Here is a 26,741-nt window from a genome sequence, read left to right on the forward strand (position 1 = left end):
TTTTCCCCATCCCTGTCAATTAGGTGGACTTTGGAGGCCTCTGCCAAACCTCAGGCTCCCTTCCTGGTTCCCACCCTTCCCAGCTGTTTTCACGTGCCCAGCTTGCCGGCCCGTGGCCCTGGCAAAAACAGACCTGTGGAAACTGGTTCCTTTAGCACCCCAGTGAGCGAGTGGGTCAGGCAGTAAAGCAGGGGCACCCAGTGCAGAGCTGTGTGTGGATGTCTTAAGCACAGGTTGCAAACAAGTAGCAAAGGCACTCTGGGTGGGGGGAAGGAGGGGCTGCTGTGCCATCTGAGAAAGAAATCAGGTTCTGGGCCCTAGTTCTTCCGACAGAGCCCAGCCTGCCCCCGTGTCCACCTGCCAAGCCAGCCCCATCAAACTCTGGCTCTTAAAAAGTGAAATAAATTCAAGGCCAGGTTTGCTTTCCTGCCTGGAGTCGGCCAAACCACCCACTCCCACCTTCTCGCTGGGAGCAGGGGTAAGGAGAAACCACACAGAAATTTCACAGAGGTGGCCACATGGCCCCAGCCAAGAAACACACCTCCAGGGTAAAAGCCTGGCTCTGCCCACCCTGCCCAAAGATGGAGGTCTGCAAGAGTGAGGAGTGCCCCCTGCAGGCAACTGTCTCTCCCCTCCCTGTCCCCTCTGCATGTGCCCCCCTCTCTGTCTCTTTTTGGGGTATCTCTCTTCATCTCTGGAACTGCAGGTGAGCAGAAGGATCTTTCCTGGTTTCTACCTTCCGTTGTTGAGATTTGAATGAACTGGAAATACTTTTAGAATTTAATTTTCGAGGAAAAGGGCCCAGATCTACAGGATTAGGGAAATGGGGTAGAGGATTAAAGCAATGAGGCCCACATGCTGGGGAAAGCATAGTTTGTGTGGGCCTGCCAAGGGGCAGGAGCACTCCCCCTCACTAGGTTAGCACCTGATAGGTTGGCAAAGGGAGGGACACCTGTCAGGGAAGCTTTGCTCCCTTTTTCCCTCCTGTGTCCGTTTGCTGGGGCTGCCATAACCAAGCAGCGCACCAGGGTGGCTTGGACCAACAGAAATGTATTCCCTCACATTTCTAGAAGCCAGAAGTCCAAACTCAGGGTGTCAGCAGAGCCACACTGGCTTTCAAACCTGTAGGGGAAGATCCTTCCTTGCCCCTTCCTAGCTTCTGGTGGTGGCTAGTGATCTCGGGCCTTCCTCACTGCAGCCTTCATCCTCATGTGGCATTCACCCTGTGTCTCTGTCTCCACATGGCCATCTGACAAGGATGGCAATAGATCTGGGGCCCATCCTACTCCAGTATAACCTCATCAGAAACGACATCTGCAAGGACCTTATTTCCAAATAAGGTCACATTCTGAGGTGCTGGGGGTTAAGACTTCCAGATACCTTTTTGAGGGGACACAATTCAACCCATAACATGCCTTGTGAGTAATAATTTTAGAAGTTTCACCTACCTCTTCATCAGATGCTTTGCTCATCTTGATGCATTATCTGATCACAAAAAGAGCAAAGACTGGCAGAACTGGCCGGGCAGGAGACTAAGACGGCCCCACAGCTCACTGGGTGCCCCTGGAGTTTCCTTGACAACCCCCAGCCAAGGTTTCCAGGGAGGGCAGAGGAGACTTTAGTCTCCTTCCCTCCCTCTGTCTACTCCATGAGCAGCCCAACCCCTAAGAGCCATCTGCATCCCACTTTCATGCAACCCTAAGACTGGGGACAGCCAGAGTAACTCCTTTCAGGAAAATAGGCAACACTATGGTTTCAGAACCTTAAAAACCTACTATCCGTCCAGCTCTGAAGAAATCGCTTTTCCTGAACTTCCAGGGTCCCTCCTAGAAAAAAGAAATGCATCATTTTGCTCCACCCCAAGAGCTCAGACCGAAGAACCTTTTGTAGAAAACATGACATGGTGAGCACCTGGGTGGCTCAGTCAGTTAAGTGCCCAACTTTGGCTCAGCTCATGACCTCACGGTTCCTTAGTTTGAACCCTGAATTGGGCTCTCTGCTGTCAGCACAGAGCCTGCTTTGATCCTCTGTCCCCCACTCTTTCTGCCCCTCCCCTGCTTGTTCTTTCTCTCAAAATAAATTTAAAAACTTAAAAAAAAAAGAAAAGAAAATGTGACATGGTTTTCAGGTTGTAGAGGAAAGGAGGTTAAGTAAGATTCCAGAAATCCACTTCCTATTAGTTTAGTTTTATAGCTAAATCCCAAATCGGAGGAATCTGTAAAACAGAGGCCTGGAAAGCTGGAAGGTATGTTCGTGAATGGGGTGTAAATCCCTGACCAGGGGGCTGGGCCACAGAGGGAGTAAGTAAGTGCCTGCAGCTCATTTAGTCAGCATTTGTCTCCCGCATGCCCCTTCCTAAACTCCCCTGGCCCCTTCTCATCTGGTCAGCTTTATCTATCCTGACTTAGTTTGCAGGCCTAATCCTGGGGTGTGGCCAGGGTTGGGCAGAGGATGCAGGAAGTCTGAGGTTTGTATCTAAGAGCTGTAGCTCTCCAGGTCCTCCCACCCCATCCCCTTATCTGGAAGAAGCTGGAGGGAACAATGGCATCTCTGAGAAAGGTCAAGGAGGCTGAGTGTGGAAGTCATCTAGAACTGAAGCTAACACATTCTGAGTCTTTTCTATGTACTAGGTCTCCTCCTAAGCCTTTTACTTATATAATCTTCTTTTATTCCCCACAACCAACCTGGAGATAAATGATATTACCCTAGTCCATAGATGTGGAAACTGAGACACAGAATTTAACTAATTTTCCTAAGATCGAATACCTAGTGGCAGACTCAGACTTCATTCCCAAGAAACTTGGCTGCAGATCCTGATCTTGGCCACTTTGTCCTATTCCTGTTCAAGGTAGAGAGGCTTTCCTGGAGTAGGAAGTCGCTCAAAGGGGGGTGTTTGTTATGCCCTTTATCCCTTTGTCTACAAACCACTCCCTGGAGAAGAGGGGAAGGAAGACAGCTGGAGGAATTTAAAGTCTATCCCGGGGAAAGCACTTCCAGCTGGGGGGATGGTGAGGGGGCATTGCTGGTGAGAACTCCCCAGAGCTAACGCAGCCATCCTCGGCCAGGGGAGATGGAATTCTGCCCAGAGATAGGGGTCTAGATGAAATGACCTCTCGGGCTCCTGAGGGTCTTCCTGCTCAGGACCCCAAGGCTTCAAGTATCCAGAGTGCTGCCTCGGACCTCCATCCAGAGAGAAACCTGACTAATTATATCCCCCCAACATTCTTTTCTGCCACTCCAACCCCACCCAACACTCCTTATCCCCTGGCTCCCCTTCTTCCCCACCCCACACACCCCCAAAGCTGCTCCTGCCCTCTGGGCTTTGAGGGGCAGCGGTGTGAGATCAATCCAGATGATTGCGAGGACAACGACTGTGAGAACAATGCCACCTGTGTGGACGGGGTCAACAACTACGTGTGCGTCTGCCCTCCTAACTACACAGGTAAGGTCCCCTGGTGCCTGTGCATGGTGGCAGGCCAGGTGTCATGCACTAAGGAATGCTGTTATCTTAGTTTTCAGGGCCTGCACCCACTCCCCTGTGGACAGAGATGTGAATCCCCAAAACCTGGTGCTGTGCCATGACGGGCTTCCCAGAGGCCCTCTCTGTTTGCTTGTCCACCCTCACCACCTACCCCAACCCTGCACGTCTCTGGCTCCTCCCTACTTTGAGACAGGTTCCCAGGGCAAGTTTGCTGTCCATTCCATTAGCCTTCCCCTCCTCCGGGAACTGGAGACCCAGTGGCGATTGAAGCTAGTGAGAGGGGCTTGCATTACATTTAATCTTCATTCAGTTCTAGTCTGCTTTCTCTAGAAATTTACTTTCCAGACACTTTCCAGCTAGGAACTGGAGACACAAAAATGACCAAGACAAAGTCCCCTCTGATCAGAAGGCTCATTGTCAAGTAGAGGGAGACGTGTATTCAGTAGAACGAGACTATAACACCTGGAAGCCTGGGGGGTCGTGGGGTCACAGAGGATGAACCTAACCCAGCTGGGGAATAAAAGAAGGCTCCCCACAGGTTATTCCTCAGGATAATCATCCTACCCACCCACCCCCAAAACACAACACCTTTATTTCCTATATTAACAGCTCCTAATGAGGACAGTTAAATATACCACTAGATTATGAAGCAAAATGCACCTCAGTGGTGCAAGCACAACCTCCTTTGTTATAGGATCCACCTAAAGTGGCATATCCCAAAATGGAATTCCATGAGTTCTTTGAGGAAAAGGCTCCATAAACAAAAAGTTGGGGAAACGCTGTATGTAATACTAGCTCTCTTCCACATGATACAAATGAGCCTATTAGAGGTTTTCACAATTCCTGTTTGAAACAATGCTATTTAACTTCTTTTAACCCAGTAAGTTTCAAATTTATTTTAAGTCAGAACTTCCCTCCTACCCTACCCCCAAACTCCTTCCCAACCCCAGACATCCTGTGTTGCAAGAAACATATTTTAGGAAATACCAACCTAAGGTGAGGATGAAAATAAGGACCATGCAACCCAGGGACTGCCACACCCTACCCTGCTGGCACCTGGCATGATGTCAAGAGTGAGGTAGGGGATGGGATATACAGAAGCTGATTAGAAGCCTACAGAGAAGGAAGCCAGCTAGCCCCCATTGCTCCTCAGGGTCCTGTGGCTGACACAGACCTCAAGCCCATTAGCCATGTATTCCCCAAGCACATTCTTGGGACTGTGGTGGAGCGTGCCAAGACCAACTGAGAAAACCACCTGCTCTGCTTACTCCTTGCCTCTTGCGGTCCCAGAGAAGGCTTTACGCTTGGGGAAAGTGCAGGGAAATCTGCTGAAGGTCTACTTCCCTTACCCCTTATATCTTCCATCTTTGCAGAGAGGAGTTGTAGCCAAGAGTTAAAGTAGCAAGAGGCAACACTTATTATGCTCCTACTGTATACAGAGCACTGAATTAACTAACAGGGATACCAAGAAGTCTAAAGTATACCCTCCAGCCACAAGGGGCATCTGGTCTACCTAAGATGAGAGGAGGGGTCATGTAGAGCCAAATTATTGGTCCAGAAGAATCTGCTCACTGCCAGAAGAGAGACAGTAAAAATCCCAGCAGTTAAAAAAAGAAGGCAAAGGGACTCAGAATAGGCTTTGGGGCAAATGGGCAGTGGAAGGGGGACTGAGGACACATTTGTTGAGGTGGTTTCCTGCCCCAGTGGAATAGCCTAGCCTGTGGCTGCAGGTGACTGAAGTGCACCTCTGCCCGAGAATGGGTTGTCATGGTTTTCTCTGTCCCAGAAAATGTTGCCAGTCCCACACAAACACCTGTGTGCCTCTCTGGGTGTCTCCAGGAAGTGAGGAAGAGGAAAAGGCTTATAAAGAACACAGTGCCCTCTGTGGTCTTGAGAGGCTGGCAAAATGAGGACAGGGTCGGGGTGGGCTTGTCCCCACCACAGCAGAGAACAGACTCTGGGGCTGTGGATGTCATTCATCTCCTCCCCAGCCACCCTCAGGACCTTCCTCTGCCCTGTCCCTGCAGCCTTCTCTGCCCCTATTCCCACCCCGACCTCTGAGAGAAATTCTGTGGGTGAAGCTTTCCTCTCTTATATCACTGTCCACCTGGCCAGGTGGAATTTAAGGGAACCCAAAGCTCAAGGGTGCATCTGCCACTGCCCTCACCCCTGCCATCCTGTCTCACTTCCCTCCACATTCCCAAAACCCATCTCCGATGGCGTGAGCTTTGGGGAGCTTGGACATGCAAGGACCTCCCTGGGTATTTATGACCTGTTCTTCATTTCTTGGCACGATGAATTTCAAAGGGAGTGTATTCAGAGACCTAAACATTAAATTCCTTTCATATTTTCTTCTTTGAGAAAATCCAGGGTGCTTACTTATCTACAGCAGGTGCACTGTGCTGCTAAGCCATGTCCACTCCTCCAGGAAGCCTCTGGGCTTCCACAGAGTTTATCCCTGTGGTCACACATCTCTGTGTTACAGTCACCTACTGATTTATAGATCTCCCCCACTAGGCTAGGGGGAAGACAAGACCTGGTCACTGTTGTGTCCCTAGTACCCATCACAGTGTCTACCACACAAGAGGTGCTTAGTAAATTGATGGGGAATGAAAAAAACAACTAAACACAGCCCAAAGTCAGGGGCTGATGTCCTACAGTTTCAGCTGCAGCAGCCCCTTAATGGTCAGGTGAAACAGCCCAATGATGGTGCTGTGACAGTGCCCAGGGAAAATCCCAGAACCTTCCCATTGTTACCACTAGGGAGACTGAAAAAGAGGTACAGCAGAAAGGATACATCGAGAGAGCAAATGCAGGGTGCCTGAGATCCATGACCTCCCGACAGGGGGCTGGTTGGACCTGACCTTCTAGTCAGGGTATCCCCCAGGTCCTCCCAGGTGCCTGAGCTTTCTACCCACCCCCACCAGGTGAGCTGTGCGATGAGGTGATTGACCACTGCGTGCCCGGGATGAACCTCTGTCAGCATGAGGCCAAGTGCATCTCCCTGGACAAAGGATTCAGGTGAGGCTTGGCTTTGTGTCCCCAGCAGCACAGGCTCCTGAGGACTCTGCCTCAAATTGGTCCCTTTCCATTCTCCTCCTTCCCTCTCCCGATCTCTCTCTCTGCCTTTTACTTGTACATTACCATGTGCTTCACTGTGTCTCTGACTAGTCATGGTCTAATTCTCTGTCTCACTGTCTCTATGCACGTGCCTCTGTCTCTTTGTGATTATCTCTCTTTGTAAGTCTCTATCTCTTTCTGTGTGTTGATAGATATATAGAAATAAAGATATCCCTCTTTCCTTTATACCTCTCCTTCCTACTCTCCCCACTTCTGCCCCTACCCCCACACACCAGCATAGCTTTCCTTTCCAGAGCTAATATGGTAGAACAATTCCACTGATGAAGCTGAGTCCAAAGGTTAGTTGGTCACCTTCCTTGTGTGCATCCTTCCCAGTGTTGTGCCCTCTGTGGCTCCAGCAAGTTTGCCAAGTTTATGCATCTGTGTATGTTAGGGGGTCGGGGAGAGTGAGCACTGACTCAGTTCAGCAGCCATAGCCATTTGTGGAGCTGTCTCTGTGGTAAGCAGCAGAGCCTATAGCAGCCAGGGGATTCCAGGAACAATTCTAAGGGTGGAAAAAGAATTTGCCTCAGGAGAAGGCACCAGTTCCAGAGCCTGAGACTCAAACAACACCCCTGGGAAATCACTCCTGGGCTCTGTCCCTACTTCTTCCCTCCATTCTCCTTCATGAAAGCATGTGCCATTGCCTCTTCTAGAGAAAACCCTGAGACCCTTGAGTCCTGGGATTTTCTGATATCAGTAGGGACATCCCAGGGAGCCAAAATAGTCTCCCCTAAACACTCTCCCAAAGCTGCTTTTCACACACAGTTGCTTCCCCTCATCTCTAACAGGCTCAGTCCAACATTGAAGGGTGGGTGGAAGCTTCTAGCACCAGAGAGTTTGGGGGAGCAGCTGGGGAAACCCCAGATGAGCCTTCAGCAAAGATACCTGAAATGACTCTACAGAGTCACCCTAAAGATGAGGGATGTGGGTCTGAAGCTCGATGCCTATGCTGAGAAGTCTTTAATGAGAATCCTGACCAGCATTTCATCCAGTAGCCTCTTCAGCCTCTGAGGGATGAAGCTCATGGTCTGGGTCTAAAATGTCTCCAGGATCTGTCATCAGTTTGAGTCTGTCTAGCTTTCAGTCATAAGGCAGAGAGTTCCCAGATTCCGGGGTTTTTGAGACTATGATGCTATACTGCAAAACTTAGCACTTTATGGAAAACAAGGATTTTAGAAAGCCTGAGACTAATGATATCATAAAGTCACAGAATCTTAGGACTCTTAGATTCATAAATCTCTAAGACTTGAACTTGAGAACTCTTAGGATCCTAGAATCTAAGAATGATGGGTCCTAGTTGTTGTCCCCTGGTGAGCCAACCCTTCAGTCCTCAAATTCTCATTGTGGTGAGTGTAGTGGGTACTATAAGAGGTTTTTGATTCCCTCCCTTTCAAGGCCCTTGACGTGGACTTGGGGGGGGTATTTGACACAAAACAAATGTTTAGAAATTTCTGGAGCCCTCAACTCTGGCTCTGAGTGCTGCCAGGGTGTTGAGGAGGGGAGGGAAGAACCTGCTGAAGCAAAGAGAAGCCCTCCACATACTTTAGGAGGTGAGCTGTGACATTAACATCAAAGGATGGGTGAGATTTGAATGAGCTGAGAAAGGAGGGAGGGCCCCACCAGTGGGAGAAGAATCTAGAGTAGGTGCAGGTGAGAGGGGGACATGAGCACTTCTTGTCTGGTGTTTTCCTTTCCTATTTTGACATCTCAAGTCTGGAGTTCATCACCAGGGAAAATGCAAGAGGCATGTTAGGGGCTCTGGTTTTGCTGAGAACAAAGGAAACTTCAGTGTTTCCATGCATGAACCGTCATTCAAATCTCCCTTATCTGCCCTGGTCCCCTCTGAGAGGGGTTAGGTGGGCTCTTAGGCAGTTGAGCTACTAGAGTATAAGTAAGGGCGAGGGATGCCTCCCAACCCCATTTTCCCACTCCCAGATTTGACTTCAACTCAGGGCTGCTCTTTAACTGAAGGAAGAGGCGAAGGGGGGGAGAAGAGATGCATGGAACACAAACTTGAACCCAAAGCACAGCAGGCTGCACTGACCAGCAGCATGCTTTGGGCATGCCTACGAGGGGCAACAATAGTGACCAGGCATCTGAGCTGTGAAGAAGTGGTAGAGTATCCATAGCTGGAAAGGTGATCAGTGGAATTGTTCAAGCTCAGCGGATGCTGGCCTGACAGAGCACAGTGAGCATGAAAACTGGTCAGAAGTGGTCCAGGGTATAGGTCTGGGGTCGGGGTGCGAGGAGCTTGGGACCAGACACATAAGCAGGGCCAGAGATCATGATCCTCTGGTACTTCTCCCTAGAAACCTCACTCTACTTGAGTTCTAGGGGAATACAGAATAGGATACAGAATAGAAAGAATATAGAATGTAGAAGGAAACCAGTCTTGCTTTCATATTCTTGAGAGAATGTATTTATGCACAGTGTCTCCTAGAATCCTGAAGAGGTCTACAGGCCAGCTCAATAATGTGAATTTTGTTTTATTAAAATACATTTAGGTAAAAAAATTCCTTCTCCCAATGAAACATTTCCTAATTTTATCCCCCTCATCTCCCCTCCCCTCTCATCACCTACATCCCAAGGCAGGCTGCAGGGACAGTAACAAGAGACAGTCAGTTGGTGCAACCTTTGCCCAAGTTTGAAGATGTTTATCCTTGAAGATTTCCTTATGTATGTTTTAATGAGGCTCCAACGCAACATAACAGATAAAACTGTATAACTATCCGTGATATAAACACTGAAATCATAATATACCAAAACCCTGACAATAATGAAGAACACTCCCATGAACACTGAAAGTGACAATGACAAAAACACAGATCACGATGACTAACATGCACTGAAGACTTACTCTGTGTCAGGCACACTGGCCTATCTCCTGTAACGCTCCACAATCTTAGGCTGTAGAAACAGCGGTCTGCTTTCTGGATGGGGGCTGAGGCACGGCGAGGTGAAGCAAGCTCCCTGTGCACGCACACACAGAAACAGCTGGGGCTGCAAGCCAATCCCGACCTGACTCTGGAGACTCCCAAAGTCCTGGAACCAAGCACATCACTTGGTTACACCCCCTTGTCCAGAATCAATAGGTCATATATATAACAAAATCGTATAAGCCTTATACTTTTGAGGAAAGGTAAGGGGAGAACATTTGAGAACACCAGGGAAGGCAGGTTGTACCAGCAGACGCTTCTCTTTAGCAGATGAAGAAATGTAGGGTAGATCCTTGCTTTGGGAGGGAGGTGCAGGAACCAGCAGCATCACAGGGCAGCTTGTTGGGAGTGCTAATTCCCAGACCCTACCCAAACTCCCAGATCAGAAGCTGTACGTTCACAGAATGCCCAGGGGCTTTGTTTGAAAAGCAAGGGTGTGAAGAGGGCTATAGCATTGACAGTCTCCACACCTCCATTGCTCCTTCTGCATATCTGTGTCTGCGAGGAACCAGGTCTTCCCTGATTCCTCATGAAGACCTCCTCAGCCACCTTGACTCCATGCCTAACAGGCTAGATTTTACCCTGCAAGCATTGAGCAGCAATTGTTGCCTTGGAGAGGCTCATAAGGCTTGAGTTGCTCTGCAGGTACCTAGAATTCAGGAGACACAAAGACAAATGCCTACAGGGGCCAGGCTTACCACTAGCAGAGTGTATTGACCACATGCCCTGACAAAGCCTTGCCCAATCTGTTTCTTTAATTTTTTTTAATGTTTATTTATTGTTGAAAATCAGAGTCAGAGCGTGAGCAGGGGAGCAGCGAGAGAGGGAGAAGGAGACACAGAATCTGAAGCAGGCTCCAGGCTCTGAGCTATCAGCACGGAGCCCGATGCGGGGCTCCAGCTCTCAAACTGCGAGATCATGACCTAAGCCGAAGTCGGACACTTAACCGACTGAGCCACCCAGGTGCCCCCAATCTGTTTCTTTAAAAGACTAGGGTGGAGGGGCGCCTGGGTGGCTCAGTCGGTTGAGCGTCCGACTTCGGCTCAGGTCATGATCTCATGGTCCGTGAGTTCCAGCCCCGCGTCGGGCTCTGTGCTGATGGCTCAGAGCCTGGAGCCTGTTTCAGATTCTCTGTCTCCCTCTCTCTCTGACCCTCCCCCGTTCATGCTCTGTCTCTCTCTGTCTCAAAAATAAATAAACGTTAATAAATAAATAAATAAATAAATAAATAAATAAATAAATAAATAAAAAAAAGACTAGGGTGGAGTGTGGGCTCTGACATGAAAGTTCACACCTTCTGGTGCAGCAGTAGGTCACGTATTTCAAATTTACCCTTCAAATAAGTAAATGTGAGGGGCGCCTGGGTGGCTCAGTCGGTTAAGCGTCCGACCTCAACTCAGGTCACAATCTCGCGGTTCATGAGTTCAAGCCCCATGCTTGCTCTGAGCTTGCTGACAGCTCAGAGCCTGGAGCCTGCTTCGGATTCTGTGTCTCCCTCTCTCTCTGCGCCCCCCCACCCCCCGCTTGTACTGTCTCTCTTTCTCTCTCTCTTTCAAAAAAAAAAAGTAAACATTAAAAAAAATAAGTAAAGGTGAACAGGTCAGATCTTAGCAGGTATCAGTTCTGAATGCAGGCTCAGTAAGTCCTCTGATTCTAGAACTTGTCCTTCTCCAGGGATACCCCACCCCCCAAGTGTCTACCTAGCCATGAATCCACAGCACAGACTATGCTCTGCCAACCAACCCCAGCAATGCCAGGATCCACTTATGATTCCACTCTATCCACAACTGCAGGGAGAGGAGCAAGGCGGGGGAGGAGCAAGGAGAGGGGGGAGGGAGGACCATCCCTTTGTCCCGATGCTTCCCCTGTCAGTCTCCTCTGTCCCATGTGTATTCAGAGGTCTTCTTCCCTCTCCATCTTGGCCACCTGTCCCACCTTCCTCCTCTGCCTCTGCTGTAGTTATTATTTCTATTCTGGCCAGTAGAATTCAGTGGGTGGGCCCAGAGAGGTGCGCAGGCTCCAGCCTGCAGGAGGCAGAAGAGCCAGGAAGTGTTTGTGTCCACCTGTGCCCATAGGTAACACGGTGCCTTCAGGTCTGTTTCTTGCTGGAACTTTGGCACAGTGTCACCCAGGTGGAGGAGCCCAGGGATGCGTGTTCTGGGCTCATGCTCAGGGAGTCCCCACGTGAGGTGCACCTCTCGGGTGTGCACCTGGGCCAGCAGGGCCGGTGGGGGCAGAGAGAGGGTGCTGCAGCTCCCATCCTCTTCCCTGAGGAGCAGCACATCAGCAGCCCCACCACCCACTCCTGAAAACAGGAGTCACCACATGAAGCAAGCAAACGTCAACTTGCAGGGACCCAGAGCCCATGGATGGCCAGTGAAACCAACTGTGGGCCAGGTTTTGGGGAGTCCTCAAGAGTTGAGAGGGACTTAGGAACATGGGTAGACAGAGACGACACAGGGCCACCTAGAAGCCAGCCTGGCACATGGACAGCCTTGCTCTGCTGTGTTCCAGGTGTGACTGTCCCCCTGGCTACAGCGGGAAGCTCTGCGAGGTGGACAATGATGACTGCGTGAACCACAGGTGCCGCCACAGGGCCCAGTGCGTGGATGCAGTCAACAGCTACACATGCATCTGCCCCCAGGGCTTCAGGTATGGTGGAGGGGCCCCTCGGGAAGGGGCCTGCAGGCTGGGGACTGGTGAGCTAAGGCAGGCTCACCCATGCCCAGGTAGCCCTAGCCCTGGGCCTCCTGAGTTTCCTTGGAAGGTCAGTCCTTCCTTGTCAAAGACCAGATGTTGTCAACCCCGTGTTATAGACAGAAGAGCCATCCAGGGCACCCATGTGGAAGTTGGACTTAGGGTCCAGCTCACAAAATGTCAAGCTTGGGCATGATTCCTTCTAATGGAAGATGCTACCATCTTGGAGCTCAGCTTACAGGATAGGGGTAGCCACATGGCCACACTGGCAGGAATCTTATTTTTAGGCTGGAGAACAAAAACCTTGTGCCCTAATGGTAAAAAATGGAGGCAAATAGGAGAGCTTGGGGTTAGTCACTGGAATCACTGAAGCCAGAAGAGAAGGAGGGGATGGGAAGCACTGGCCAGGGGGTCAGGAGAGGTCCATGGGGTATATACAAGGAGAAACTGGGTTTCAGCCCTCACACCTACACTGCCTGGAAGGGAAGGGTGTAGGGGGCACTGGAGGGGGAGGCAAGGACCAGACCTGAAGTGGCGGGGGAGGGGGCGGCCTGGGGACAATTCCATGTACATCAGTACTTGCTGCATGACATAAATCCAACTATGCAAATGAGCCTTGGTCATGGACTCTGAGAAGGAACCACTCTGCAAAGGCCAGTTTTTCCAAAGCCTGATTGAGACCATGTTGAGGCTTGGGAACATATAAATTCCTGAGGCCCACCCCAGAGCTACTAAATTAGAATGGGGGCGGAAAGAAGGGGCTAGAAATCTGCACTTTTTTTTTAATGTTTTCAAATTGTGGTAAGATATACATAACATGAGATTTACCATCTTAACCATTTTTCCATGTACGGTTCAGAGGCATTAAGTGCACTTCCATTATTGTGCAGCCAATACCACCATCCATCTCCAGAACTTTTTTAATCTTGCAAAACTGAAACTCTGTCTCCATTAAACACTAACTCCCCATTCCCCCTCCCTATGGCCCCTGGCAGCCACCATTCTACTTTCTGACCCTATAAATTTGACCGCTCTAAGTGCCTCATAAAAGTGGAGCCACACAGTATTTGTGTTTTTGTGACTGCTTTATTTCACTTGGCATAATGTCCTCAGGGTTCATCCATGTCGTAACAGGTGTCAGAATGTCCTCCCTTTTTAAGGCTGAATAATATCCCATCGTATGCATGTGCCACATTTTGTGTATCCACTCATCTATGGATGGATGAGAATCTGGGCTTTTAACAAATTCATCCAGATGTTTCTGATGACACTGAAACTTGGGGGCCAGCACTCTCATGCAACCCTATTATTTTAAAAATGGGGAAACTGGGTCTTAGAGAAGGAAAAGGCTTGCCCCAGTTGGTGGTAGGACTGGAACAAGTCCCAGTTACCATCTTTCTTCCCTCTCTCTGCTGGTGGCTCTTTGGCCCAAATAACTATGATTGTCTCCCCACACTGTTCTTTCCTCATCCCTCCTCCGTCCCTCCTCTCCCCTCCCCACAGCGGGCTCCTCTGTGAGCACCCCCCACCCATGGTCCTGCTTCAGACCAGTCCCTGTGACCAGTATGAGTGCCAGAACGGGGCCCAGTGCATCGTGGTACAGCAGGAGCCGACCTGTCGCTGCCCCCCAGGCTTCGCCGGCCCGAGGTGCGAGAAACTCATCACTGTCAACTTTGTGGGCAAAGACTCCTACGTGGAACTAGCCTCCGCCAAGGTCCGGCCCCAGGCCAACATCTCCCTGCAGGTGCGCCCCGCCCCTATGTGCCCCCCAAGCTCCAGTTGTTCTGAGAACAGCTGTTGTTCTACAGACAACTCTTGACTGGCTTTCACTGCTAATAGCAGTCCCCACGTGCAGCCTTTTCCATTCATTTATCTAGAAAATATTCACTCAAATATTATATGTCAGACACTGTGCTAACAATGGGGATTCAGTGATGGACAAGACAGAGCCCCTTGCCCAGGGGAAATTGACAAGCAGAGGGACCAGTGGTAACTCTGGGTGTTGTGGGAGCACATAGGTGGGACAGAGCTCCCTCGCCCGCTGAAAAGAATAGGATAGGCTCCCCAGAGGCAGTGGTAACTAAACTGAGATCTCAAGGATGAGTAGGAGTTTGCCTGGAGAAGGATAGAAGAATGAGGGGCTGGCAGAGCAGGATGAAGAGGGGATGCCATCTAGCCTGAGACATCAGCATGTACAAAGGCCCAGAGGCACAAACAAGCAGGGCCTTTTTCAGGGAATGAAAAACCACTTAGTAGGAACCAAATTCTTTTCCAGCTAACTTCTTTCAGGTTCCTTACCTGTGGACCTGAGCAAATTTATTCCAAAATGCATTTCTGGGTGACCCAAATGCAACTGGGAAGGGTGGAGCAAGGATGGTATATGGCTGAGAAAGAGCAGGCTCTGGCCCCTAGGCATTCTGGGGAGGAAGACCCCAGAGACACAGCTAGAGGATGCAGCCCAGTGAGTGGCCCCTGCCACATGGCACTAACTATGGCCCTGCTCTCCTTCTGCTCATGGACACTCTAGCTTTAAGCTTATGGTGAAAATACTTGTTCAACACAGATCTGTTGCATGCCTCTGCATGCCAGGCACCATTGCAGGTACTGGGGCTGCAGAAATGCACAGAAAGCTCAAACTGCCTCACCTTGTGGAGCCTCCAGTCCAGTGGGCAGGCGTCTGAGATGAGGGTTGACCCTGAACACACACACACACACACACACACACACGAAGGAAGCTCTGGGTGTGTCAGCCCCTCCCGGGTCCTCCTCATTGCCCTCCTGCCTTCCTCCCTGCATCCCACCCACCCAGGGACCTGAATGTTGGGTCCCAGCTAACCAGAGCAGCACCTGTGCCCCAGACATCCAGAGGGTCCATCAGACCACCTGCTCCACATCCATTCCTTTAAGCTGCACTTGTGCTGGGCGATGGGAGTGGACAGGCTAGTCAGACAACCCCAGCCCTGCAGCGGGGTGTGCCCTCTGGGCAGCAACTTCTGAAACCAGTGTCTCTCGGCCTTGGCAACACATTAGAATCATCTGGAGAATGCCTAAAATTGTCTTTGCCTGCCCCCTCCCCGACCTTGAGAGTCATATGTAGTTGGTTTGGGGTGAAGCCTAGACAATGATTTTTTTAAAAAATTCCCCAGATGACTCTTAACACAGCGCCTAGTTCATAGTAAACACCGAATGAAACGGTAATTGTTAGCATTTTGTTTATGATTGAGATTATACAGAGAGACGGAGGCCTTGAGAGGGGCAAGGATTTGAGTGGGATTACATTGTATGCCGGTGGGAGAGGCTAGAGTAGAGCTTGGGGTTCCTGACACACACATACACACACACACACACACACACACACACACACACTAAAATAGTGTGTGTTATATTTATCTTATAAGTGTATACATAAACAAAGTGGCTCACAGTGGGTGCTCATTAAATAGTTATTGAATTGAATTGCACCATCAGCATTTGCTGGAGTAGAAGTATATGCCCTCCTAGCAATTTCCAGACCAGACAAAGGAAAAAATAGGGACATGAACTCAGATCTGGGGTCCATTCAGAAGATGCCTCCCGGAAGAGGTCTCTGTGAGGGGGGGGTTGGGGAGGCTAGTCCTCAGGGGAGCCCTAACCCACATGCCTCTCCAGGTGGCCACTGACAAGGACAACGGCATCCTTCTGTACAAGGGAGACAATGACCCCCTCGCGCTGGAGCTGTACCAGGGCCACGTGAGGCTCGTCTATGACAGTCTGAGCTCCCCACCAACCACAGTGTACAGGTAAGGACCACAGCCCCTCCCGCCAATGCTCACAGGTCCTGCGTCTTCCCTCCTGCTTCCTGCCCTGAGAGAAGATGCCAGGGCCACTCTGATGCCTCTTCTCCCTGCTGCCCTCCAAGCACACACACTCAGAGTGGCTGGTGGGAGGGAGAGGGGCGGTGCTGGAGGAAGAGGCAGGAGATGAAGGCTGACCCCACAGGGAGATGACACCTCATTACCATAAGATAAATGGCCAGCTGGCTACCGTGCAGAGCTGTGTGTGCCAATGGGGATGAGGCTGCTTAATGAGGTGCCCTTTTCAAAATGTCATCCTCATCTTTTATTAGTTTAAGAAAGAAAACAGGGGGAGATTAGCATGCAACTCAAGGGGAAGAAATTCCAGAGCACCGAGGGAGCAGGACTATTCCTTAAGTGACTTTCAAACTGTTCTGAAGGATGGTTTTTCCTAAACTTCAGTCTTTCCAACAATCGCCCTGATTTTTACAAAAAGCTTGTAAAAATATGGTATGTCAGCTATACTGTTACTTAGCAGGTTACCTTACATGGCCTTTAAATGTGCTCACTCTCTACCCTGAGCTTCATCTCAAGGAATATCGTCTGTGAAATCACAGATATGCTAGCTCAATGTTAGATTTGTTTCTACTTCTCAGCGGAATAAGTACTAAACACAAAAAATCATTTTAGTCATAAATATTTTGTAATAATTATAAAAATAACCATTGAGATGAGAAATGTTTGTGTTACACCTAAAAATCACATAAAACTGCCCGAGGCAGGAGAGCCATTCATTGGGGGGAGAGCACCGTGCGTGAGAAGGGCCCGCATCCCGAGGCCAGCCTTTCCCCTCTGCAAGCAGGAGCACATTGGTTAGGATTGGGGAAGAGCAGCAGTTTTCAGACTAAATCATTTATTCAATCAAAACTTTTCTATTGAACTCAAGAATATTAAATACACAAAAGCAAAACTGTCCTGCAGGGGCTGGAGAGAGCCAAGCTTCTTCCTTCACACTTCCTCTCATGAAAACCCCCAAAACAGCACCTACAAACCCAGTCGAGAACCATTGGTTTAAACCAGTGGTTCTCAAAGTGTGGTGCCAGGGCTGCAGCAGCAACGCACCCAGGAACTTGTGAGATGGGCACATTTTCAGACCCCACCCCACACCTACTGACAGAAGCACTGGGGTAGGGCCCAGCCATCTGTTTCAGGGAGCTTCCAGGTGATTCTTTGCACAAGCCTGAGAAGTGTCAGCTCACGCGGGAAACCTTCCTGGAGAAGGAACCATTTATGCTGGGTCTTGATGAGAGGGAGAATTTATATGAGCAGAACAGGTGGGCAAGCAGGCTGAGGGGACATCACTGGCAAGCCTAGGGGACAACACAGGGGGTTCGACCAGAGCAGAGGTTCACAGCAGGGGTGGGTGAAGGGATCACTGACCAGGCTAGGACAGTTGGGTACAATAGATGCCAGGAGAAGGAGCTGTCACCAGTGGCTTCACGAGTTCCCTGGAGTCAGGGCCTCCCAACATCTGTGTTTCTGGAGCCGCTGGTCATGGGCCAAGTGGACAGAGAGCCTGGGTGCAGGGCCTGGGGCAGCCTGTCACACAGCCTGTGGTATCAGACACATCCAGGTTTGAACAAGGTATTCGACCTCTTGCCTCAGTCTCCTTCCCTGTGTACTGTGGATAATAGGACATACTTCTGCAAGAGGAGGGCAGGATGGGGGGGGGGGGCTGTTTGGATATTGAGGGTTGGCAGATGAGAAAGTGCTTGGCAAATTGAACCTTTACATGAGCATGTCAAGGACAGAAGGTGGCAGCCAGGCTTGGGGAGGGGGCTGGGTTCTGTCCAGAGCTCTGTCCAGAGCCCATCCCAGCAGAGCCTAGCCCTTCCCTCACACTGATGTTAGCTGCTGGGGGGTGGGGGGGGTAAAAGCGTGATGTTGTTGGTAAGAATGTTGGAATGCTTTTCTGCTGTCTGAACCAGGTTGTGAAATAGGAACCCAGAGAACTACTTTCGCCTATAGAACTACTCTCTCTCCTTGTCAGGGGGTCAGTCGGCTGAGGGTTAATAGGGGGCCCTGGGGAGACCCCAGGCTCTTCCTTTTATCCACAGGAGGAACCCAGTGAAGTATGCCCATGCCCACAGGCGAAGCCTAGTGACAGACTCTTAGTGCCCTTCAGCTCACAATCCCGAAGGGCCCAAGTCTCCAGAAATCCCATTATTTAAAATGGGTTTGCTTCCAGTCTTCTGTGTGGCAGCACTGGCTTTGCCCCAGTTGTGCACTCTTTCACTCAGCAAGCCTCTCCCAGGCACCTTGCATGGACCAGGTCCTGGGCTAAGTGTGGGGGACCCAGAGTTAAGCAAAACACAGTCCAGGGAAGAAGGCAGGTGTGTAAACAAGCGATAGTCACATGGGCAGAATAAAATAGGTCTTGCAGAAGATACGGGTGCATGCTATGGGAGCAGACATTTCTGCTTGGAGGACTAGGGAAGGCTCCCTGGAGGAAGTGGTAATGTTGAGCTGAGGCTTCAGCGGTGGCTGACAAGCATTTCCACAGGTTGCCTTTCCAGAAGGCACTGGGCTGGGGGAGGCCCATCAGTATGCACAGAAGCCATACTGTGTGGGACTGGGGTTAATAGAGGGCACAGGATCACTGTGGTGACCCCTGGCCACCTAGGAAGGCCTCCTTAGCCTCAGGGCCAGGGTGCCAAACCAAAGGTAATAATCAGGGGAGTTGGCAGCTTGCAAAATTCTGCCCACTGAGGCCCCATGGACAGCCCCAGAGTGAGAATGAACCACCAGTGCCCCCCAGCAGGGAACCACAGGTCTGGAGCAGCAGGATTCTGAGCCTCCTCTATGTGGGAGCCTGGTTTGATTCATCTGCCTAACTATAGCCACAGGGGAGTGCTGGCGCTTCAAGGTCTGACCCCAGGCTCCAGGGCAAATACACAGAAAAGCCTGTCTTTGCCCCTGCCTGCCTGCCCCAGAATGGGAACAGGCTGCACTGTTCTGTAGTTCTGAGACTTGTCAGAGGAACTTCAGGCACTATTTCCTACCAGAGAGGCCAAGGGGCCAAGTAAGGGAACCAACCTGGGGAAAGCGGACTGAGGTCTCCGTGGGAGTGTGAAGAGTGTGGTAGCCTGGGGAGCACAGGCCTTGTCCGAAGGGACAGCTGACCTCTGCCCCAGGAGATGCTGCCCTGTGGGAATGCAGATCATCAAGGAGCACTAGAAACTCGGGGTTTCTATGTGAAATAGCTCAATGTTCAAAGGTTGGCCAAACACCACAAGAGAGCTCTCTTTGGACCATCACACGTGCTCCCTGAGTCTTATTTACCATAGTCCCATCCATTGCCAAGGTCTTTGTCTCACTTGCTCCTCACCACAAGCCCTAGGGTAAGCGTCATCACTCCTGTTCTAGGGATGAGAAACATGATGCTCAGGTGAAGTTTTTGGCCCTAAAGCACACAAACCAGTAAATGGCGGAGCTGAGATTCAAACCCAGGTCAGGCTCCCACCAGAACCCATGTTCCCACTGTGCTGGGGCATGAAGGCCAGAGCAAGAGAGAGTTGGGGCCATGGTGGTCCAGGAGTTGGGGAGTTGCTGCCCTGCAGTCTTTGAAGTCTCTGACTTTGAAGTCTCTGACTTCGGCTTAACTGAAATCCCAGGGACTATTTGATCCTGCGAGGCTCTATTGCCACCTAGTGGCCACAACTCAGCACCCAGGTGAGCAGGCCCAACAGCACCTGGAGGAATGGCCCACCAACCGTTCACTCCCCGGGGAAGTACAGTCCCTGGTTTAGGAGCTTGCGTTTCAGTCTGCCTCCACCACTTCCACTTTAAGTCTTTGAGCTGGACACCTTAAGTCTCCAAGCCTTAGGCCTCTTATCTCTAAAATGGCAAAAAAATTGTATGTCTCGTTTAGGGGCTTGTTAGGGTTAAATGAGAGAATGCAGGTCAAGTGCTTAGCACAGAGTAGCACAGTGCATAGTCCTGTAGCACCCAACATACTCCCACTGTTGATATTAAAAGCAGAATAGAACTCCACATGTCCTCATGCCGGTCCCACACAGAAGCCACCCAGCTAGCTCTGACACCTCCAGTGCTCTCTACCTCCCACTGGATGCTGGTTCATGTGGCCCAGTGCATACTGGGAAAGACTCTCAGAGCCCCACTGAGTCTTCCCTGTAATCCCAAATCTCTCTCCAGGAGACGAATTAGGAGGCTTGGAACCACAGTGGGATCATTTCTTTTAGAGTTAACAGCAGGTGGTTTGGGTTGGAGTTTTTTGTTTTGTTTTGTTTTTTTACCCCAATCTTTTTTCTTATAGCAGCAGAGTCATTTTTCTCGTTATATACTTCAAAGGCCAAGATTTAAAAGGTGGGGGGAGGCGGGGAAGTAGGTAGAAATGGAGCCATCCTGATTTGTTAGATGGTGGTGAGAAATCACAGCCTGCAGTCCCCTCCAGGGACCTACAGTGTGAAAACCATTGGCTTTAGCATCATTTCCAGGAGACCCTAATAAAGATGTGCCAGGAAGGCAACCTGCCAACCCATGAGCACCTACTGGCGTGGGTTATGGGAGGTTTAGATTTGGAATCCATACTGACTTTGAACCTCAGTTCCGCCACTTCTAGCAATGTGGCCTTGGTCAAGTTACTTAGGTTCCCTCTCTGTAAAATGTGGCTCTCATGAGTGCCTTCCTCAGAGATGGTTATGAGCCAGTGGAAGCAGACAGAAACCCAAAGCCCTGGGCATCTGGAAGGTTGAGAATCAGTAGAAGAGTTCCTCCAGGTCCAGTAACCTGCTCCCCAACTTCGTCTCTCCTGCCACACCCAGCTCCTCCAAGCCCAGGATCAGGGTGGAAGAAATCATCATTCCACCTTTGAGTGCTTGCCAGGTGTCAGGGGCCCTGTGTTGTCAATCAGAACTCAGGTCAACATCATCACCAACCCCATAGCATGTAAGTGGGCTTGCCAAGAGTCCCTCAGCTGGAGGACCCAGTGTGATACCAGATCTCTCCAACTCCTGAGCACGAACTAGCTGAAGGGTATAGCTGGAGGAAGGGACCTGCCTTATGGGAATCAAGAGAGGCTCTCCACACAGCCAAGTGGCTAGGGCACTGAGGAGCCTAGCACTTAACTGGGGGCAGGAAGGGTGGTCTCACAGTCCTCTCTGCTCCTGCGGCTCCTGCCAAACCACTGTCTCCAGGCTGGGACCCTCCATGGAGGAGCACCAGGGCCCGGACCAGCGCATGGAGTGCAGGAAGGAAAAAAGGAACAGACTTGGAGCAAGTGGCCAGGAAGGGGTTAGTGGTATGTGTTTGCTCACTGTGTCTGTGGGTGTTTATAATGGGATAGCGGCTGCCTCAGACTCCCTGAATTTTAATATTGGAAGGGAATGCCAAGACCACCCACCCAGAGCTGCAGCCTCTCTACAACTCCTCTCTAACAGGTGGCTGCTCAGCATTAGTTACACACTTCAGGGGAGGGGGAGCTCTTTCAGGACAGCATCAATTTACCAAATGGTTTAGGGATACAGCTGCATGTTCTTGCATGTATGTTTAAAAAACTGTGTTAGGGCTCAAGGTCAGAGTTTGTGGTCTCTGCACACCAGCCCTCATTCCCCCACTGACACCATCATCAACTCATCTGCAGGAACACAGGTCTCTGCCTTATCCTCAGCTCACTACTTAGAGTAGCTGGAAGCTACTGAAATAGAACAGCTCCATCTTCTATGGCTTCTTGGCTCCCCATCACAAATGAGATCCTCCAATGGACTCTTAGCTATCACTCCACCCCCCACTGCCCTATTTCTTGACCTGACCTGACACTACTATGTTGGTGGTTTGATTTAAAGGAAAGGCTAAGGAAATGTGGGCTCGTGATGGTACATGTCTGTACTGTTTGCCACTGGTTTCGGTGAGCGAGTAGGTGGATGGATGAGAGACAAGTGATTGGAAGGATAGATGATGGTTGGATGATAGGTAGATGGGAGAGTAAGAAAGTTCATGATGGGTTTGGGAAGGTCTTGGGCTCCTGCATGCCCCCTTCCACCAGCACTTTCTCCCAGAGATCAGAACAAGAGCAGGAGTCAGGAGGTTTGCAGGCAATGGTCGGTTCTTATCGTCGTTAATACTCTGACACTAGTGATAATGGGTCACATTTTCTCAATAATTTACAGTGTAAATTACAAAGTCTTGAAAGGACTTTCAAGTACCTCCTCTGATTCGATCATTGCAGTAATTCTGTCAGGTTGTTCTCCCCCTTTTACAGATGAGAAGACCGGAAACCCAGAGGGGTTCTGTTTCTGAGTGGCCACACTCGCTGAGTGGCCACACCCACTGAAAAAGGGGCTAGGACAGACTCCATGCTTTCTCCACCCCACCCCAATTTATCCTCTCTTCTCCCAAGCATTTCTCTCACCTCTTGGCTGAGATTTCTAACTCCAGGTCAGTCGTTGAAGCTGTCCCTGCCTCCCAGGTAATCGGTGCCACCTCTGGCGTAGGATCCTCTTGTTGGATCCAACTTACTGGGGATTTGCCAGGGAGAACTCAAGGGGAGAAGGAGCCTCCATATTCACCACCCACATTTGAATGGTTAAGACAGAGTTCAGCGTCCTTCTCAGAGAGCCATTTTCAGGGAAGGAGTACCATATCCCCCAATACCTATCACCTGCACTCACTTCTCTCTCCCAGGCCCAGCCGAGAATCAAGTAGTGGAAAGAGCAGAACTTTATGGAGTCAAATGTTTTGCCTATGAATTCTGTCTCTGGAACATACTAGCTGGATGACCTCAGACAAACCCCTTAACCTCTCTGGGCCTCAGTCATCTTAGCTGTGAAATGGGATATCTGACACCACTTCATAGAATGATGGTGAGGCTCAAATAATAGCAGAGAACCATTTAGCCCTGTGCCTAGCTCTTGTGTCTCATAAGCCCTTGGTGACTGCCTGCTGGTACTGAGGGAGGCGATGGGAAACGGGCATGCATGTGGGCTTTGATGCTAGATGCACCTCAGTGTACATCCCTAGCCTATGGCTTATTAGTTGTGGGGACTTAGGAACATTATTTAACCTCCCTGAATTTCTGTTTCCTCGTTTCTATAATTCTGTAAACACGTGAAGCAGTGTTGTGTGGTAATATTAATCCAAATATGGCGTGCATACTTCTGATGGTGCATGAGACGAATTTAGGTGGGACAAAGACACTGGTGACATTTTAACTGAGAGATCACTCTTTTTCATATGTACTAGGAAAAATATATACATCATACTGAAATAGTCTTTTCGTGGACAGTATTCCTTCCAAGAACGTTGGCCTTATTATATCCTTACTGGTGTTTAAGGGGGAAATGGAGCAACTGAAGAAAAATTTAATGAGATAATGGTTCCAGTGGCATGCAGTAGAGCAAAAATTGAGAAGGTGGTCGGAGGATGGAGTTTGCTTACCTCTGTAAAACACTGGAAAGGAATGCAAACCAATAATGATAACCATGAACCACTTGTGCTTCATGGTTGGCCAAGTTCAAATGCTGGCTACGTTCACAGCCCAGGGCCTGGCTACAGAAAGCATAAAGCAAACCCTCTGATTCTCACCCCTTTTCTCTTGCCCAGTGTGGAGACAGTGAATGACGGACAGTTTCACAGTGTGGAGCTGGTGATGCTAAATCAGACCCTGAACTTGGTGGTGGATAAAGGAGCCCCGAAGAGCCTGGGAAAGCTCCAGAAGCAGCCGGCAGTAGGCATCAACAGCCCCCTCTACCTCGGAGGTAAGGCTTTTCTCCCCTCCCATCCCCACCACCTACACCCCCCACCTATGCTCAGGTACCCACACCCAGGCCCACTGGCTGGGGTTCCCCTGCTCTCAGCATCCACTGCCAAAACAAATGACATAAGGCTTCTTGGAGGAAGTGGCAAGTAAGCCAGATCATGGGGAGGAGGAGAGGAGAGAAGACAGGGCTCCTTCTGGGAAGCACAAGTGGTTCAGGAATGATGGTGGGAAGAGGCAAAGATGGAATGGGGAGGGAGGAAATAGACACAGAGTCCAAGCCCCATGATCTGCAGGGGTCATGTTCCCTCTGTTCTGCCACCATGTCAGACACTGGGAGGCTCAGGTGATGCATTTAGAACATGTTTGAGATTAAAGTCATATAAAGGCCAAAAAGAAGTAGCCACCTGTCTGGCAGAGCCTAGACCTGAAGTGCAGCCCAGGACCTGTAGATGTCAAAGGGTTATGTGCAAAAAAAAAAAAAAGTCACCAGAGCAGCTTGTTCAGCACAGAGATTCCCAAGACATCCCTGCCAAGGAGCCCAGGAATCTGTATTAACAGCCATTCCAGGTGCCAGGGGTCCAGGGAAAGCCTTCAGTCAACGGCAGTCCCAGAAGGGACACAGTTTGTCCCCCTGTGAAGACCCCCAAGGTTCCACAGATCAAGGCTGCTTGCCCAAACCCCTTCTCTCCCAAACTCTAGCTCTCCAGCCTGGTGCTGTGCAGGGCTAGGACAAGGGATGGGGACAGGAGGACCTGGTGGGAACAGTAGAGGAATGGGAGGCACCATCCCTTCCCTGCCTAGAGGGTGGGCTTCCTCCATCCAGCTAGTTGTGGCCCTGTGACTAGCCAGCTCATCTTTTTTTCTAGACAAGCCCAAAATAGAGATTTTAGAAATTTTCTATATTTAAAAGGTTGGCAACAAATTCACATTTTTAAGAGTCAAAGTGTAGGAAAAAGGACACAAGTCCTTCTGTGGACAAGGTCCCAGGTTTTGGGTCCATTCCCTCAATCTGAACATCGGAGGCCCAGAGCTGTGAGCACTTAACTGTGAGCATATAGAGACCTCCTCCTTGCTCTGAGGGGAAGTCTGGGCTGGTGGGCAAGGGAGGGTCTTCAGGCGGCTGTGCTGGCGCCCCTCCCCCAGGCATCCCCACCTCTACGGGCCTCTCAGCCCTGCGCCAGGGCACGGACAGGCCGCTGGGCGGCTTCCATGGCTGCATCCACGAGGTGCGCATCAACAACGAGTTGCAAGACTTCAAGGCCCTCCCACCGCAGTCCCTGGGGGTCTCACCAGGCTGCAAGTCCTGCACTGTGTGCAAGCACGGCCTGTGTCGCTCTGTGGAGAAGGACAGCGTGGTGTGCGAGTGCCACTCGGGCTGGACCGGCCCGCTGTGCGACCAGGAGGCCCGCGACCCCTGCCTGGGCCACAGGTCAGTGTCCTGAGAGCCTAGACTCCCTGCCTGGATTCAGTCCCTCCCCCCACCCCTTCCCCACCCAAGAAGTGGCACCGATAAAAGCTGGAGGAATTGTGGTCAGACTGTCCACAGGTCCTGCTTAAGAGGTCAGGAGCTTACACAGCCAAACAGCAGGTCCCACTTAGAGACCTCGGTGTGTGAGGACCTTGCTGAGAACACCAGTCTCTGGCAAGTGACCCTTTAGAACCTGTCCAGAGCCACAGCACATACCTACATGACTCTGGGCAGATGCAGCCCCATGAGCATTTGGCTTGGCAAGTGGAATGAGGGTGAATTTCAGCCTCAACTTCTCCATCTAGGAGATGTGGATAAGACTGTCTTCTACATAGAAGCAGCAGAAGAGAGGTGATTGTAGAAAATAAGAATGATGCCAGGTATACAGCACTTAGTCCCATGCCTGGTACCGTTGATGATGGTGTTGGTAATAGTTCCATTGCTATCAGTTAAGATAGGGCAATTAAAATGTTCTGAACTGTGACCTGCCGCTTGGATATGTGAGTTCTAATGCCTAGAGAACAGCAAGCCAGCCTCATGGTCACAGCTGGCAGTGGAGTTTGGGTGATGTGAGCCTCCAGCTGTGGCAGAGTAAGACAAGACTGCTGCTCAGCCGCTGGGCTAGCAGAGGACAGACCATGGGATGGAGAAGACCTAAGGTTCCACAGCTCTGGGCCTGCTGGTCAGAGCCTGGTCCCTGGCTGGGCTGGACAGAGAAAGCCTCCAGCAGCACCGTCTCTGCCCCTTCTCATTCTCTCCTCTGCCAACAGTTGCAGCCATGGGAAATGTGTGGCAACTGGGACCTCGTATGTGTGCAAGTGTGCAGAGGGCTACGGGGGGCCCACGTGTGACCACAAGAACGACTCCACCAACGCCTGCTTGGCCTTCAAGTGTCACCAGGGGCAGTGCCACATCTCAGATCGAGGGGAGCCCTACTGTCTGTGCCAGTCTGGCTTTAGTGGGGAGCACTGCGAGCAAGGTGGGTCTACTGTGTGCCCAGGAGGGGGAACCAGAGAAGGGTGGAGGGGTCAGAACTGGACCCCAGAGCCAGACTGAAGTTTGAATTCTGGCTGTGCCACCTGGAGGCTGCATGACCTTTGTCAGCTGCTTTCTAGAAAAGCCTCTGTTCTTTCATTTTGAAAATGGGGGCAATACCCTACATTGCTGCAGCAGTTGTCTATTGCTCTGTAACAAATTAGCCCCCCAACACAGCAGTTCAAACCCTCCTTACTCTCTTCCCCTCCCCCAGCCCCTGTAGTGCATTTAAAAAAATTTTTTAATGTTTAAGAGGGAGAAACAGAATGCAGGTGGGGGAGGGGCAGAGAGAGAGGGACACACAGAATCCGAAGCAGGCCCCAAGCCCTGAGCTTTCAGCACAGAGCCTGAGGTAGGCTCAAACCCACAAATCATGAGATGATGACCTGAGCCAAAGTTGGATGGTTAAACAACTGAGCCACCCAGGCACCCCTGTAGTGTGCTAATATTG

At 50.6% G+C, this 26,741-nt stretch overlaps 1 protein-coding gene across 2 annotated transcripts in view; it reads left to right on the plus strand.

Moving 5' to 3' along the window:
- Positions 1-26,741, plus strand: part of SLIT3 (slit guidance ligand 3) — a 594,982-nt gene that overhangs the window by 562,389 nt on the left and 5,852 nt on the right. For both annotated transcript variants that reach the window (XM_042947171.1, XM_042947176.1), the window contains exons 28-35: positions 3,303-3,442; positions 6,409-6,502; positions 12,055-12,192; positions 13,741-13,981; positions 15,886-16,016; positions 23,631-23,785; positions 24,931-25,216; positions 26,026-26,234. In XM_042947171.1, coding sequence (XP_042803105.1) covers positions 3,303-3,442; positions 6,409-6,502; positions 12,055-12,192; positions 13,741-13,981; positions 15,886-16,016; positions 23,631-23,785; positions 24,931-25,216; positions 26,026-26,234 — 1,394 coding nt within the window. The remainder of the gene's footprint in view (positions 1-3,302; positions 3,443-6,408; positions 6,503-12,054; positions 12,193-13,740; positions 13,982-15,885; positions 16,017-23,630; positions 23,786-24,930; positions 25,217-26,025; positions 26,235-26,741) is intronic.

Source organism: Panthera leo, chromosome A1 (assembly GCF_018350215.1).
Source record: "Panthera leo isolate Ple1 chromosome A1, P.leo_Ple1_pat1.1, whole genome shotgun sequence".
In the NCBI taxonomy this organism is placed as follows: Eukaryota; Metazoa; Chordata; class Mammalia; order Carnivora; family Felidae; genus Panthera; species Panthera leo.